Consider the following 14,626-nt stretch of genomic DNA (forward strand, 5'->3'; position numbering starts at 1 on the left):
TTAATTGTATACTTTCTCTTTTACTTTTTATGTTCATCGTGAGGCATTTTGTTAACAGCTGGAACATCAGCAGAGGGAAATCCCATTAACACTAATTGTGCTATGCATGAATATCTCCTACAAATCGATGAGAACACAAATTCTGCCTCCGTCCTCCAATTTTATCTTTCAGATGTAGCGTTTATATTTCCTCATGTAATTTCAATGGCCTTTTGTCATCCCTCAGGAATGCAATTGCCTGTAAATCAGATGAGACCAAAACACCGCTGAGATTGAGACCATCCACTTATTTCTTCCTTAAGACAAATCTTCTTCCACATCTTTGATCTCCTTATTTTATTTACTGTATATCTGCACATTTGCACAAAGCATTCCTGTTGTGAGCCAACAATTGCTGCTGTCAGACTCACATTTCTTGGAGGAATTTCTCCTTCATTCTCTTTGAATGTGCAAAATTATTTTCACTGCTGCTGGACTGGTGTCAGCTGACACAGCTAATCTTCTAATCTTCTCTCTGGGGTGACATCAGAGGAGATGATGGAGACGTTTCCTTTCTTGAATACAAATCTCAGATTCAATAGTGGTTAATGAAAATCTTCTTAGTAAAATAAATTAAAAAAAAATACAAACCAGATTGATGTTAAGGACTCGCAGGTGCAAAATGATGATATATGTAGGGGGATATATATAGGAGACATATATAGGGGATGTATATTTCAGGGGGATACTGTTATTCTTCTGCTTGCTGCCAGCTGTATCTTGCTTTCATCCCTTACTTTTCCTTCCCTGGATACACTGCATGAGATTGTGTCAGTGCATCCACTTCTCTTGCAATGACATTATTCCACGCCCCATCTGTCATGTTGAAATGCAAAAAGGATGTATCAGAAAACAATAATGAAATAAAATCCCAATTATTGGGACTTACTTTCTTATCTATCACTGTTGCACATGCAGGTGGAGCTCCACAAGCATCCCACTGCCTGGAGGCCAGCCTGCAGGACTGCCCTTAGGGCTGTTTGATGTCATCCACTGACACCACTGTTGCTGCTATCTGCCTGCATCACCCTCTGCATCCCCCCACCTCCTCCCCACTCTCTCACAGCTACTGCTGGTACCCAGCAGGCAGAGATCTCTGCATACAGCTGAGAGAGATCCAATGGAATTTGCATAAATTAGAAGCAAAAAGTACATCTCAGCCATTCACAATTTAAACTGCGTGCAAATTGCGCTGATGCAAAATATAAATTCCTGCCAAACTGGGCAGGAAAGCAATTTATTTTGGCCTCATGAAAAACTGCAGACTGAGTATCCAGGTCTGACCTGGTTAGCTGACATCATTCCTGCTCCCCACAATTTCCCTCTGCCTGGGGAGAAAGAAACACAGGGGAGATCAGCAACAGTCCATTCATGTTCCTACATTGCTGACAGGATCAGCAAAGCCTTTCCACCAACAGTTTGAGCAGGCAGCCAGTGCCTAGCAGTGTGCAGATCCAACCACTGTAACTACAGCTGCCTGCTGTGTAGGTGGTGAAGCAGCCTAGTGCCCAACTGGGAGTGACTGGGTGAGATGTAAGATGTTAAAGAGCAGATTTCCAGAGACACTTAGATCAGAAGCCCAATAGGATGCACATACGTAAGTATACAGAGGTTAGGCTTAGTAAGATGTAAGATCAGTAAGTATACAGATGTTAGGCTCAATAAGATTATCTTGGTGGAAAAGTAATCAAAACAAATGAAAATGCTGACCAGCATTATAGCTTGCACTAAACTCCACAAGGAGCAATCTCCAGAAAGAGATCTTTCCTCAGTGGCAGTCAGCCCTTAAATGGGGTCTAGGAGAGGTGGAGCCAGGCTGCACCCCTTCCTGGTCACACAGGTGAATTGCTTTCAGCTGCGGTCAATCAGAGGTTCAGGCTGTGATCAACAGTTCCCATACAGATGTGTAAGCATCTGGTGTAGAAATTAGGTCCTGCTATGTATCCTGCTCAGGTTGGATATCAGGGAAAGGCTCTGCCCCAGAGGGCGGTGGGCATGGAGCAGGCTGCTCAGGGCAGTGGGCATGGCCCTGGGCTGTCAGAGTTCACGGAACGTTTGGGCAGCACAGTCAGACATAGGGTTTAGATTTGGGTGGTGCTGTGTGGAGACGAGTTGGATTTGATGATCCTTGTGGGTCCCTTCTGACTTGGGATGTTTTGTTTCTATAATATTCATTGAAGTGACATCCAGTATTCATGACCGTATGCTGCTCACTGCAGATCCAGTGAAAAGACAGCGTGGGCAGATGCTCTGTGATGCCCTGTGCCCTTTTGCTGGGACATGAGCTTGGCACCCCACATACCCTGCCTCTTCTCCTCTCTGAAGCATCAAGTGATGTGTCTTTCCACAGGAGACCAAGGGAGGCCAACCTTCTGTAGGCAATACTCTACTGTTTCCTTCTTAAATTTATCAGTCCTCCCACAGCATTTGTCATTGATCTGATGCAGAAGAGTGCATGCTAGGCAGCAGTGCGGAGAGCAGGCAGATCCACGATCTGTTTTCTCTGTGCACTGAGGAGCAAGCATCCTTTGGCTCCTCACAAAGCCCAAGAAAGAGCGCTTACTGATGGATATTTATCATGGTAATACCAACTATAATACTCTGTGCTTACTTCTTACATTTTATTGTTTAGTTCAATTTTAAGCTTTCGTATTTTGCTACGTGTAGCAGAAAAGCTAATTCATGGCCTGAACGAGTGATGGACCACCTGGTCAGAAGACAGGGCCAATCCAGGGGCGCTCAGGTGCATGCAATGAGCTGAGTGACAAGAAGGGGTGGAGCCAGGATCCACCTCTTCCCAGAACTCATTTAAGGGCTGGCAGGAGAGATAAGAGTGTTTTGCCAGAGATCCCTGTCTACCTGAGGCTTTTTGAAGGTAAGCTGCTTTCCTTTATTTCTGTGCCTATAGCTGTTGCATTTGTACAAATTCTTATTTGCTGCAGCCTTAGATCTTGTTACTTTGCTATTGTTGTGCTTTCCTTTGTATTACACCATGATGGAGACTAGGCTCATTCATAAATTCCACAGACTTTCCCATCTCAGACTTCAGTTTTCTAGGCTTGGCATCTTTCCAGGCTCCTTTCAGCCTGAAAGAAATATTCGTTTTTACTCTTAAAAAAGAGGAGAAAATAAGTCTTATATTCTCTGAAAAAGTAACACTGCAACCAAAATTTCCAGGTATTAAAGTTTTAATTGAAAAAGTCCTTATTTAAGGTAAGTGGTGATGAGTATCCCCGTAAGATCTAGAACATGTTCAACTTCTGGTCCAATGGTTATTACTCTGTTTTAGTGTTTCATGGGGTCCTCCCAGGGCTCAGCAGAAGTGGGATGCTAAGTCCTAATCATGGTTCTGGCAACATTACTGTAATAGTTGCAGATGTCCTTGTCCCTTTCCTTGCTCTCTTTGCTGCCTTCTCTGCCCCTGCCCAGAAGGTGTTGAGCCAAAGGCCAAGTGATGGGGGTGAGTGAGGTGCAGGTTTCTTCCTCCATTTGTGAGGATGAGTTTGAGCAGAGCCACAGGCTTGGGAGCTGGTGTGAATTCACTGTAGAAACCACTCCAGCACTGCTGGAAGACTCTGGCCAGCAGCAGAGGAGCACTAGCACACAGCTGGAAGAGGTAACCTCAGAATGAGCCACAGCTGCTTGCTCTGAGTGCAGGGTGGGATGGCCAACCCTTGAGCCTGTAAATACTCAGGCAGCTGTTTCACTTTATAACTGTGAGTGGGTCCAGGAACTTGTGGGGTTTGATGTTCAATTGGTATATATGTTTCTCCAGAAGTGGGAGTCTGTGTTTGTACAGAGCCTAGCTAGAAAAAGCCTCCATTCACTCATCTCAGACCAAAATTTTTCTGCACTGGAACTGTGTAGGGAAAAAAGGGTTTTCTGTTCTGGCGTAAGCCCTCTGCTCTTCCCTGATACGCACAGAGGATGAGAACAGATCCCCCCCTTGGCTCTGTATCTCCCAGATCAGAAGTAATTCCTTGAAGGTGGAAGAAGAATGAGGAGGATGGATGCAATGCCCTGCACTTCTTATATGGGGAGACGAGCACAGGCTGTGGATGTGGTATTTTCTCTCTGGAGCTGACATTCTGAAGAATATCTCTAGGCTGCTGCATGAACACATGTGGAAACAGTCTCTTCCAGTGGTTGTCTGTGGCAGAAGGATGCCTGCAGACTTCATGCTAGCAAAACCCACTAGCCTATGGCACACAGTGCTGGACAGAGAGCACCAGGAGCATCTTGGCAGACTCTGTGTAGGGAACGTGAGGCATCATTTTGGGAATATTCACAACTCTTTCAGCTTCTGGGTTGCTGCCTGCTATCCTAGACTCAAGCTACCTATGGCTAATTGTACTGCTGAGTACTCAGAGGGAAGAACCTGAATGAAACCAGCACAGCTTTATCAGAGATGCTGAGCATACACTTAGTGCACTTCATGTACATGAAGCCCCTTTTTTTTTTTTCTTTTCCTTGGGAGCACTTTGAAGTGAGATGTTTCCTAGGCTCCAGCAGCAAATTGCCCAGGTGGCTGTGCCATGGGCTATGAGAGCACCTTCCAGTGCACCCCAAAGGGCTCTGATCCCCTTCAGCTCTTGACTTCCAGCTCTGCACCCCACTCACCAACATTAAGTAACATAGGACGTAGTCTGCATGGATCCTCACTGCTGACTGGACATGGCTGAAAGATCTAGGAATTTTATATAGAGCAAATCCCGTGGAAACATTCCTGAAGATTAAGAAGTCAAGCTTTAAAGGAAGCCATGAAATGCTTCATTTAAGCTGTGTGTTTTAAGTGAGCAGTGGTCACGAAAAGTAACAGGACAATCTGCCCTCAGAGCATTGCCGCTGCAAAATGCACGCTGTGGGACAGCAGTGTCACGAGTGCCGTTTCCCAGACTCTGCAGTATAAACCAGGCAGGTTTATTCCTGGCCCCATATCCAGCTGTGCTACTCCAGCCCTGCCGTGTCCCAGCTCCGACCCGAGGCTGTGCCTGCAGCGCTGCTCCCGCACAGCCTCAGTCCTGTCCTCCGGCACGGATCTGCGGCTCAGCTCTTAAAAGCTGTTTCATAAATATTCCATGGCCTTTCAGCCCGGGTAATGTGCCTCTGTGACATTAAAGAGGAAACTCCGTGAAGGGGAGGGATGACAACAAATTTATCCACCAATAGCACACTCTTTTGGCACAAAAGCACATTCTTATCTTTACATCCCATAATGAGAAGGCAGAGACGGGACTGTTGCTGCAGCTCTCTGGGTGGGTAGCCATACCGTGAAAGAGCCGGGTGGCTGTAAATCGTGAGATATTTTCCACCCCCGCCTCCTCCAGGAGAAGGACCCGCGCTGCTGTTTGCTCGCCGTGTTTTCCCAAGCCCCCGGCGAGGAGAGCTTCTCGCACGATGTCTGACTGCGAGGGACTGCCCGTGGGTAAGAGCCAGATTTATATTTACTGCAGCGTCCCGCCGGCTGGCTCGTGGTCTCGGGTTGCAGAGCCCCACGCCAGCCCTTTGCTGCCGGGCAAGGAGAAGCCCTGGTGCGGGGCTCAGGCACTGCCAAAAGGCACGGGGTGAGGAAGAGGATGGGCAGAGTGGTGAGGGCTGCTGGTCCAAATGCCACCCTCAGGTGACGGTGTGGGTGCAAGCCACCTCTGGCCCACATGGGAGCATCTGGGGACAGGTCCTGCAGGACGTGTCGTGGGGACACGTTGATAAACCCGCACCAACGGCACGGCCGCGGCAAGGGTAGATAAATGGAAGTGGTCTGTGTGTGCTGAGGGAAAATAGAAGTGTGCCTTGGTTTCAAAATAAGGGCCTGGCGTGTTCTGCCTGTCTGTTACTGTACCTGGGGTTGTACACGTCAAAATTCTCTGAGTGAGAGCAGGTTGGAACAAAGTAGGCTTCTCAGCTGTTTTTTTTTTTTTTTTAACTTTGGGATGTCTTGTAAACACTCACTGTGCTGCCGGCACGGCAGGAAACTCTTGTCATAATGCTAGAGCTGTGCTCTGCCAAGGCAGCTTAATAATAGAGACATGGGCTGTTGGAAATACCTTTTGTTTTCTTTTTTGTTCTTGTGCCATGGAAAATGTTTATCTTTTCATGTATGTTGTATACATTTATATACATGCGTATTGCACAGTGCTGGTGCTTCACTTTACTTGTGGAGGCCGTGTGTCAGAAATTAGGTGGCTTAAACACAGAAGGTGGCTGTGGCAGTGGTGTTGGTTTTCTTTGATCTTAGCTTCCATTTTGCACAAACAGTCCCAAGTCCAGAAATACGCAACTGGAAAAGCATAAATTATGTATGCACTGCAGAGTGAGCTGCGCCATGCACAATCTCCTATGTCCTCACACAGCTCCTGCCACTGTCTAAAGGCAAGAGGGAGGAGGATGGGTTTTCCTTGCTCATCTTCTCAAGGGGCTGCTGTGTGCACCAGCAAGGCTTCCTTTCTTTGGTACAGCTAGCTCTGAATTAGGGCCTAGCCTATTTGCTTGTGGAGCACATTGAGCTGTGGGTGGGATATTTCAGGATGACAGTGACAATATTTGGCATCTGATATTAATGATGAAACTGATATTGAGCGCACAAAGCATGCAGTGTGCTGGATGTCTCAGTTACCTTTGCCAATGAGGGCCCAGGATGTTGCCTTCAGGAAAGTGCTAGTAGGTGCAAGAGCATCTTGCTGCCAGCAGGGATGTGCAATGTGGATGCAGCTCAGAAGGGTCCTGACACAGTAGGGGAAAGATTTGGTTTGTTTCTCCTTTCTCCCAGGCATCCTCCTAGCCCCATGGCTCATTCAGTGCTAGAGGCAGGCTGGTGGCCCTTCTTGTTCCTTAGGAGCAGAGGTGATAACCTGAAGTTGCCCCAGGGGAGATTAAGCTTGGATAATGAGTGGTAATGCACTGGCATAGGCTGCCCAGGGAGGTGTGGCAGTCACATTCCTCGAGGTGTTCAAGATCTATGTAGATGCGGCGCTGAAGGACATGGCTAGTGGGCATGGTGGAATGGGTTTGGGGTGGAGTAGGTGATCTTAGTGGTGCTTTCCAACCCTAATGATTCTATGGTTCTATGATTCTGCAAGGTTTGTGAGTCTAACTCCTGGCAACTGGCTCTTCCCATCCACGTATTCTGAAATCAAGAAATTCCCTTTGCAGTCATCTCTCCTTTACAAGCCATTTCAGAGTTTAAAACTTTGGCAGTAGGAAATCCATAAAAAAGTGTTGCAAGAAAATCAGCATAAAACTTTCTAAAATAATGTTAGCATTCAGCCATACGGAAACACCACTTTGCTGAATCTAATGATCACAGTAAAACTGGTGGTGTACTTCTAAAACCTTTATTTCTGAATTTGGCCAGGCAGCACAGCTGCAAGGAGCTCCTGTAGTGGCAAACGTCATGAGCACTGCAATGTGGTTGGGATCTCAAGGCCTCTTTACAACAACCTGGACAGCCACATGCAAGTGAGTGTGCATATGCATGCATGCAACTATAAATAAGTTTAGCCAAAGCACGGTATTAGTGTCAAGTCTACAGACTGCCTTGCCAGCCCCTCTGCAAAGTGTATGCCTAACAAACAGCCTCGAGAACTGGAGGTTGTAGTTACAGTAAATACATGCCAGGATTTTTACAGTGCTGTCAGCCTACACAGGAATGTAGTAAGAACAGCTGTCTAATTGTTCCCTCTGGGTTGCTGTCTGAGGGAACTCTCAATACAATCTTTGAATTAAAATCTTTCAAAATCTTTGAATTAAATAGCTGAATACGAATGTCTCAATATACATACCGATAATTATTCAACAAGAAGCTTTACTCTGTAGGAATTCCCCACTTCTATACCGTGAGTGGTTATGCAGTTTTCAGGGTAAAGGCAGTGGGGTTTTCAATCCCTGGTTTATGTTTGATTGCAGCACTGATTTGGAATGGAAACTGAACCTCTGATTAAAACAAAGTTTTGTTTCATCTTCTGAATGTAGCACAGGAGACATAAAATCCTAGCTGTCAGATTTCAGGTTAAATGTAAGCAAGTGAGTCATTTTGGACTGAATTCCTACCAAAAAAGGCATTTGTGAGTGTTACTATCAGAGTGATCTATTGGTGAGCAGAAACCTAAAACTTACACTATCAGTTTCCTGTTGTAATATGGGTAGATAAAACAAAAGGAAACATCAGCCACCTCAGGACAATGGCACTCCTATTTCTATCTCACTACTGATTATTGACATTCTGATGCCGTCCATTAGCACTAGGTACATAGATTTTTCTGCCATTCCTACACACAGATAAAAGAACATCAATTATTTAAGTGCTTCCCCTCATGTGCATTATTTCCCTCTTGTAAGGAGCCGCAGCTCGGTCTCTGTGTGACTGAAGAGCTTTTCATGCACCCAGCATTTTGATTAGGAATATATGAGTCACGAAGGTTCTGGTTCTTAACACGATCCTTTTGACTTCAGAAAAACCTCTGAAGTCACACAAAGGTTCTTAAAGTGCCTCTTCCTCTATTTGCCCCTCTAGGCTGTGTCAGCCACAGGCTGGTTCTAAGTGGTGTGGCTGAATTTTTGTGGATAACATCGCTGCTCCAGAAGCACGAGGTATTCAGCCCTGAGAGATGAAGAGTGTTGCTGGAGAGGGGGTAGCTCTTAGGTTACCAGGAATCTCTCACGTACATACTTTCTCTGTTATACCCCAAAACAGGGCAGAAAAGCAAAGAAGCAGAATTGAGTCAGGTTGTTCTGTGGGAGGTGGTATGAAAATCTGACTGAATTCCCTTCATATTCCTCCTAAACTTTTGCTGGCTTTGTGTCAATAGAGGAGGAAATAAGACCTTTCAACTGAAGCGTGTTCCTGACTCTTTAGCTAAATACTTCCTTTCAAAGCTAAAATTACATGTTTCAAACATGCCTTTGAGAGAGACTGAAGCCAATTTGCTAAAATTGCTGTTTGCAGAATTGGGATATCCCTAAGCCCTGCAGGAACGTAGGTTTCCTGAGCCTCAGGCCCGTTCTGCAGTGTCATGGTGAGCTTGCTGAGCTCAGCAGTGCGCCTGCACTGCTCTATCCCTGCACAGCCTCTGGGAATTGCTCTCTGCAAGTGAGGCATTTTGAGACAGCCCTATGATCCCAAATATAAAATGCAACAAGGATTGGTCAGGAGTTATCCCACTTGGGCAGCATCCCCTGTCTCATGGCCTACTGAAGCCCAATCCCTGCATGCAGCTGCTCCCTGCCGAGCTGGGCTGGCGATGTGCAAACTCTCTGATTTCAAAGCAGTGAGGCTGCAGTGACCCAGCTGCAGTTCCTTATATGTATTCTCAGATCTTTTGTCGGGGAAAGAGATGGAAAGAAAAAGTGCTTTTTTGTTTGGGAGCAACCTGAGGACTCCCAAGCCAGTGCAGTAATTCTGATGTACTGTGAAAAGGAGGGGGTCAAAGGGCTGACAGCAGCTCCATTTCACTTCTGTGAAGTGACACAGTCCACAGATCTGACTCTTTGTTGTCAAAACCAAAGAGAAGAGCAGTCTGCTCTCTGCTGCAGCCAGGCTTGCTCTCAATGTGGGCTTGGCTCAGCTCCAGCACTGCACACAGCTGTACAGAACTATGCAGCACGGCTCCTCATGCATCCTTATTTAAATGTGGTGGGTGAGGTCTCCACAGCATGTGTGCTGTGTGTTTTTGGACACCAGGCAGAAGGTATTGCAGCTAACAGAGACATTAACACTATTTTCAGAAGTCTAGGTTTGTGGAAGTGTATTGAAATAATATCTGGAAGAGCAAGTGAGGTTTTCTTATCCCTTCCCATCTGTTTTCTGAGGAGGGTGGTGCTGAAGAAGGAGGCTGTACATTGTTTCTCAACAGTCCTAGTCTGTGACATTTACAGGAAATGAAGACATGTAAAAACCAAAGGATATGTTTTTCTCTACCTCCCCACCATGTCCCACAACATTTGCAGCATTGTCTGTGCTAAGCCATTGGTATTTAGGAGCCATAACTTCCTTTAACGCTTCTTGCTGTCTGGGACCCTCCCTTGCTGCAGAGCTGTTTCATGGGCATTAATTTAGAGGGTGGGACACATTTCCCTCCTTTTGCAACTTGGGCTCTAAATGAAATGCCGCTTTACCCCTGTTCTGACTCAGTGAGTTCCTAGCCTCTCATTAACCTCTTTAGTCACCTCTGTCCCTTGTCATTTCTTTCTTTGCTGTCTATGGTCAGTTCTCTCACTACCCACTGATTGTTCCCACAGTTAAATTAGCAGAATTCAGGATTCCTTTAAATCCTTCAGCTGAAACTTATCTAAAAGAATGATGAGATCCCCCAGATTCCTTGCTTTTGTGAAATGGGAGAGAAATGCTGGGAGAGAAGAATGGGCTCCCGATGCTTGCCAGGCACTGGTTGGGGACCTGCTGATGGAGCCCAGGTTCATTTCCTTGCAGGAGTTCTGGACTCCTGTGCTGTGTAGGAAGAGCTCTGCATTACTCATGCTTTGTCCCAGCATGATTGCTGAGGGAGATCTATTTGTATTTGTACCTCATTCCAGCTCACTCGATGTTTCATACTTCTCCCACTGAAACATTCCCAAATATGACTTAGCATAAGTCATCACCATGTGTGTGGTATTATTCAGAGTTTATATATGAGGCACTGAGGCTTAGCAAGATTAAACCTAAACTAGCTCTGTCTGATGTGTGTCCGTAACTCAAGATGCTGAGCCACAGCATAATACTGCATATATTCAGTCCTCATTTGCAGCTGTGAGAGCTAGGCATGTCTGTAAATCATGCCCATGGTCCCTGGTCCAGTACCAGGAGATGAGGAAGGTTCTGCTGTGACCACTTGAGAAAATCTTGGCTTCTGTAGCTGCTCTGTGGGACAATGTCTGTCCCTTCCAGAGGAACTCTGTGGTGAGAGGTAGATGGAATCCAGCTCCTGGTAATTCTTTTCAAACTGATCTAGCCTGAAATTGTCCTTGATTGTCCTGGAATTTCATCCTTCAGTATCTCCAACAGGTGAAGCTGTGATCTTACAATAAACAGCTTTCTGGGAACGGATTAGTCGTAATATAAAAACTTCTATCACCTCATAACTAGATCTGTAGTAATAAATATACTTTCTCAATTTGTGATAGTAGTAACTTGGTGCTTTATTAACTGTAGCGATCTCCTCACACACCAGAGACTGTGGCATAAGCAGCTTGTCCCTGGGACACCAACCCTGTCATTTTCTGCATCTCCTGTTCCTCATAACCAAGTCAGTCCTCTTGCTACAAGAGTCAGCTGCCCTTTTCACACACATCTGACGTAGGCATGAGATTGCAATGTGTTTCTGCTGCAGGCATATGGGTCCCATCTGGAAAGGGTTTTGAGAAGGAAATGATTATTTCCTGCATCTATCATAAATTCCAAGTGGTATATTTAGGCATAGATGTTTAAAAACAGACAGTACATTGATGAAATTGAAGCAATTTCATTGGGAAATTTCACCTAAAATGTATGATTCATTGTAGTGCTGCCAACCCTTTGATGTTTCTCATGAGCCTTAAGTTTTGTTATAATCTTTTTTTCTGAAGTCAGTTTTCTTGGGTCATGAGCTATTGAGGGTCAGCAGATTTCTATGCGTCATCCATTCTCACCCATTCAGCAACAAATGGGGTGTCTTCTGTCACTGGAGTAGGGTTTGTTGTTTTTTTTTTTTTTTGCTTGATAGATATTTTGTTCTGTTTTTTAAACATCTAAGTCACAGGGAGAAGCATCATATGGGAAAGAGTCAGAGAATGTGCAATGTCTGGAACAGGTATGGCAGGCTGAGGCACACAGTGCTTGCACGTGTAAGCCAGAGAATAGTATTTCTCTAACAAAAACTGCCTTTTTAGGCACCAAACACATTTTGTTTGGAGTCATTTAATGAAAAAATTGAAAAAATCTAGGGAAAGGATTCAATCTGCTCTCAGCTTTTCACTAGAAGAGGAATTGTTTTCTCAGCAAACTCCTCTCTTCAATTACTTGGTTTCTTTAGACTTTTGGTGTACCTCCCTGCACATAAAGTAGCTGAACAGCAGTCTTTTTTCTCTACTACTTCCTGCTCACTCTGATGGTTTCTCCCATGTACTCAGTAAGGATACTACCACTGGAATGTGACTGACACTTTTTGGTTAAGGTGTGATGAGTCCCCCTGTTATGAGAGCCTCATTGCTCAGGTCCCTTGAAGCGAAACATCTCGTTTTGTCCAAGGGGTAGATGTAAGCTCAGAAATAGCCAGTTTTCATATGTTAGTTTTACTTCCTCACTCAAAAATGTGTCTCAGAGTTGAGTGCGTGATTATTGTTCGATTCCTTTCCCTAATGAAGTTCAGCAGCTGGGCTGCTCTAGGTAAGTGCCGAATCTTTAAAGATTTCCTTGTTCTGAGGCAATTGCTCAATTGATGATCTGACTTGTGGAATTAAGCCTTATGCAGGGACAGAGGAGAACTGGAAGCAACAGAACAAATTAATGAGTTGATCTGAAGGTCCACCCCAGAGCAGCCCAAGCCATCCAAGCAGATGGCTTTTTTTTTTTTTTTTTTTTGTGATTCAGAGTGTGTGTTTTCTCAGGAACGAACCTGACTGGCTTTTGGTGTTGTTTGAAGCAGGGAGCCAGAAAATGGAGACTAGATTCTCTTGCTACTACTCACTGCAGAGCTTTGCAACAGGGTGGGGGGCAAATGTGTGCCTGCTACCCCTCTACAGACTTGGTCTTGTTCCTCTTAGAGCAGTTGCTCCTTGCTTCAGCTGAAGTCTAGATCTTGTCTCCATGTTTAACTGCTGAGATTTTCATGTCCATCAATTTCTGTATGTTGGTCCGGTATAAAGATGGCATGAAAAGTTGTCAGGATGGATAATTCTTCTCTGAGCTGGGTTGACAGTCCTCTGCTTGGAGCTGGAGGCTAACTGCTAATTCTTACATATGCTTCCATCATTTTCCAAAAGCCACTTAGGAGAACTGAGATATTTCCTAGACAATTTTCTTCTCTAAATTCTCTGAATACTGGTGAAGCTTGGCTGCCTTCCCTGTATTTTATGCTAAGTTTAGATGGGGAGGAGAGATTTCTTCTGTGGACCTTCATTTTGTGAGTTACCCATTGACTGCTGTGGGCACAATGAGATCTAGAAATCCCATTTACTGCACAGCTGAGAGGACTGGGAATAGGAAAACTCATTTCTTCCTGGTACTTCCTGAAACGTTATGTATTCTTGGTGGAAATACAACAAAAATTCAGTGTTGATATTACACATCTCCAGAAGTGAAATTCCTTTGTGTTTTTACCTCCCAAAATGTGTCGTGCAATGAAACAGTGCCCAGGAATTATGGGCACTGAGAGCTACCTGAGTAGTACTTTAGGCAGATGCTACCAGGGGCCTACCCTGTGCCTGTATGGACACTGCTGTTGGTTTCCAAAGAATTAGGGCCATCTTTTGTTCTTATATATTAGCTTGGCCAGATAATAGTGCCCCAAAATTTTCTGCCTTCAGCTGCACTTGCAGTTCTCAAGAGGTCCTAAATATATAGTGTCCCTGCTGAGGTGTGTTGCTCATTAGGGACACTCAGACTGAGGTCTCTCTGGCCCTTCCTTGTGGTCCTTCCATCCCTGAACATCTGCTGCTGCCTTCCTTGCCCCACCCAGTAGCAAATCTTGGAAAGCATCTTTGTTTTTATCCAGATACGGGGTAGGGATACCAGTCATTAGAATTTATAGGAGCAAAGTTTTTTGTGACCACACGTTCATGAAGTAGGTATGCAAAGGTCATTTTCTGCTTGAAGAAGAAATCAAGAGAAATTTCTTGGTGCTTTTTTGAGGAAAATATCTTCTTCTATTTTCACATTTTTAATATAAACTGGTTTCTGTAATTCTTTTGCAATAAAGACAATTCTACTAAGTATCTGGTGATGACCCAAACCACAACAGTGAAATATAAGCCACTTACTCATGTCTCTGAAGGGAATTACAGCCTTTAGCAGGGTTCATTTGAGGCATACTACTTAAGGTAATAGGGCAGGACAATCTCATCAAGACTTATTTTCACCCCTTTTAAACACGGATTCAGAAGTACAGCTACAGCTGCACTGCTTACAGAAGAGATTAGAAAGAGAGGTGAACAGAAAAAAAAAAAAGTCCATCACTCAATCTGCGGAGCCGTGAGAATGCAGTGTACAGCAAACACAGATTTCCAGCAGGCTTGGAAACTGAGGAAATCAGAATGAACTTTTGTCCTTATTGCATTCCATGTTATTTTTCCCCCCTGCTGGTTTTAAGAGATATTGCATCACTCTGGGAAGGGGGGCAAAACAATGGCCTCTGTTCTTTCCTGCATTCACTCGAGTTGATTCAGAGACGAATTCTTGTTCATTTGGGAAATGCATGGCTAACAAAAAGTAAATATTCAAACATTTTTGTTTGTGTGGTAAATTCCCTAAGTAGTCTGCGATGTTTTCAAAGCTTCTAGAGCATTGTGTTTGTCCTCCCCCCGACAATGATATGTGGAGACAGTAATTCCTTTAAGTGTTGCTTCTTGTTTCTGTTGGAGTCATTGCGGGTTATTCTGAAGAATTTATTTTCTCTGCTTC

The 14,626-nt window shown here is 44.8% G+C and overlaps 1 protein-coding gene across 1 annotated transcript in view; it reads left to right on the forward strand.

The window, feature by feature from the left end:
• The first annotated feature begins 5,118 nt into the window (after positions 1-5,118).
• EML1 (EMAP like 1) overlaps positions 5,119-14,626 on the forward strand; it is a 116,773-nt gene continuing 107,265 nt past the window's right edge. The window contains exon 1 of the mRNA XM_085225616.1: positions 5,119-5,464. Coding sequence (XP_085081742.1) covers positions 5,437-5,464 — 28 coding nt within the window. The 5' untranslated portion in view covers positions 5,119-5,436. The remainder of the gene's footprint in view (positions 5,465-14,626) is intronic.

Source organism: Meleagris gallopavo, chromosome 5 (assembly GCF_905368555.1).
Source record: "Meleagris gallopavo chromosome 5, MGAL_WU_HG_1.1, whole genome shotgun sequence".
Classification (NCBI taxonomy): domain Eukaryota; kingdom Metazoa; phylum Chordata; class Aves; order Galliformes; family Phasianidae; genus Meleagris; species Meleagris gallopavo.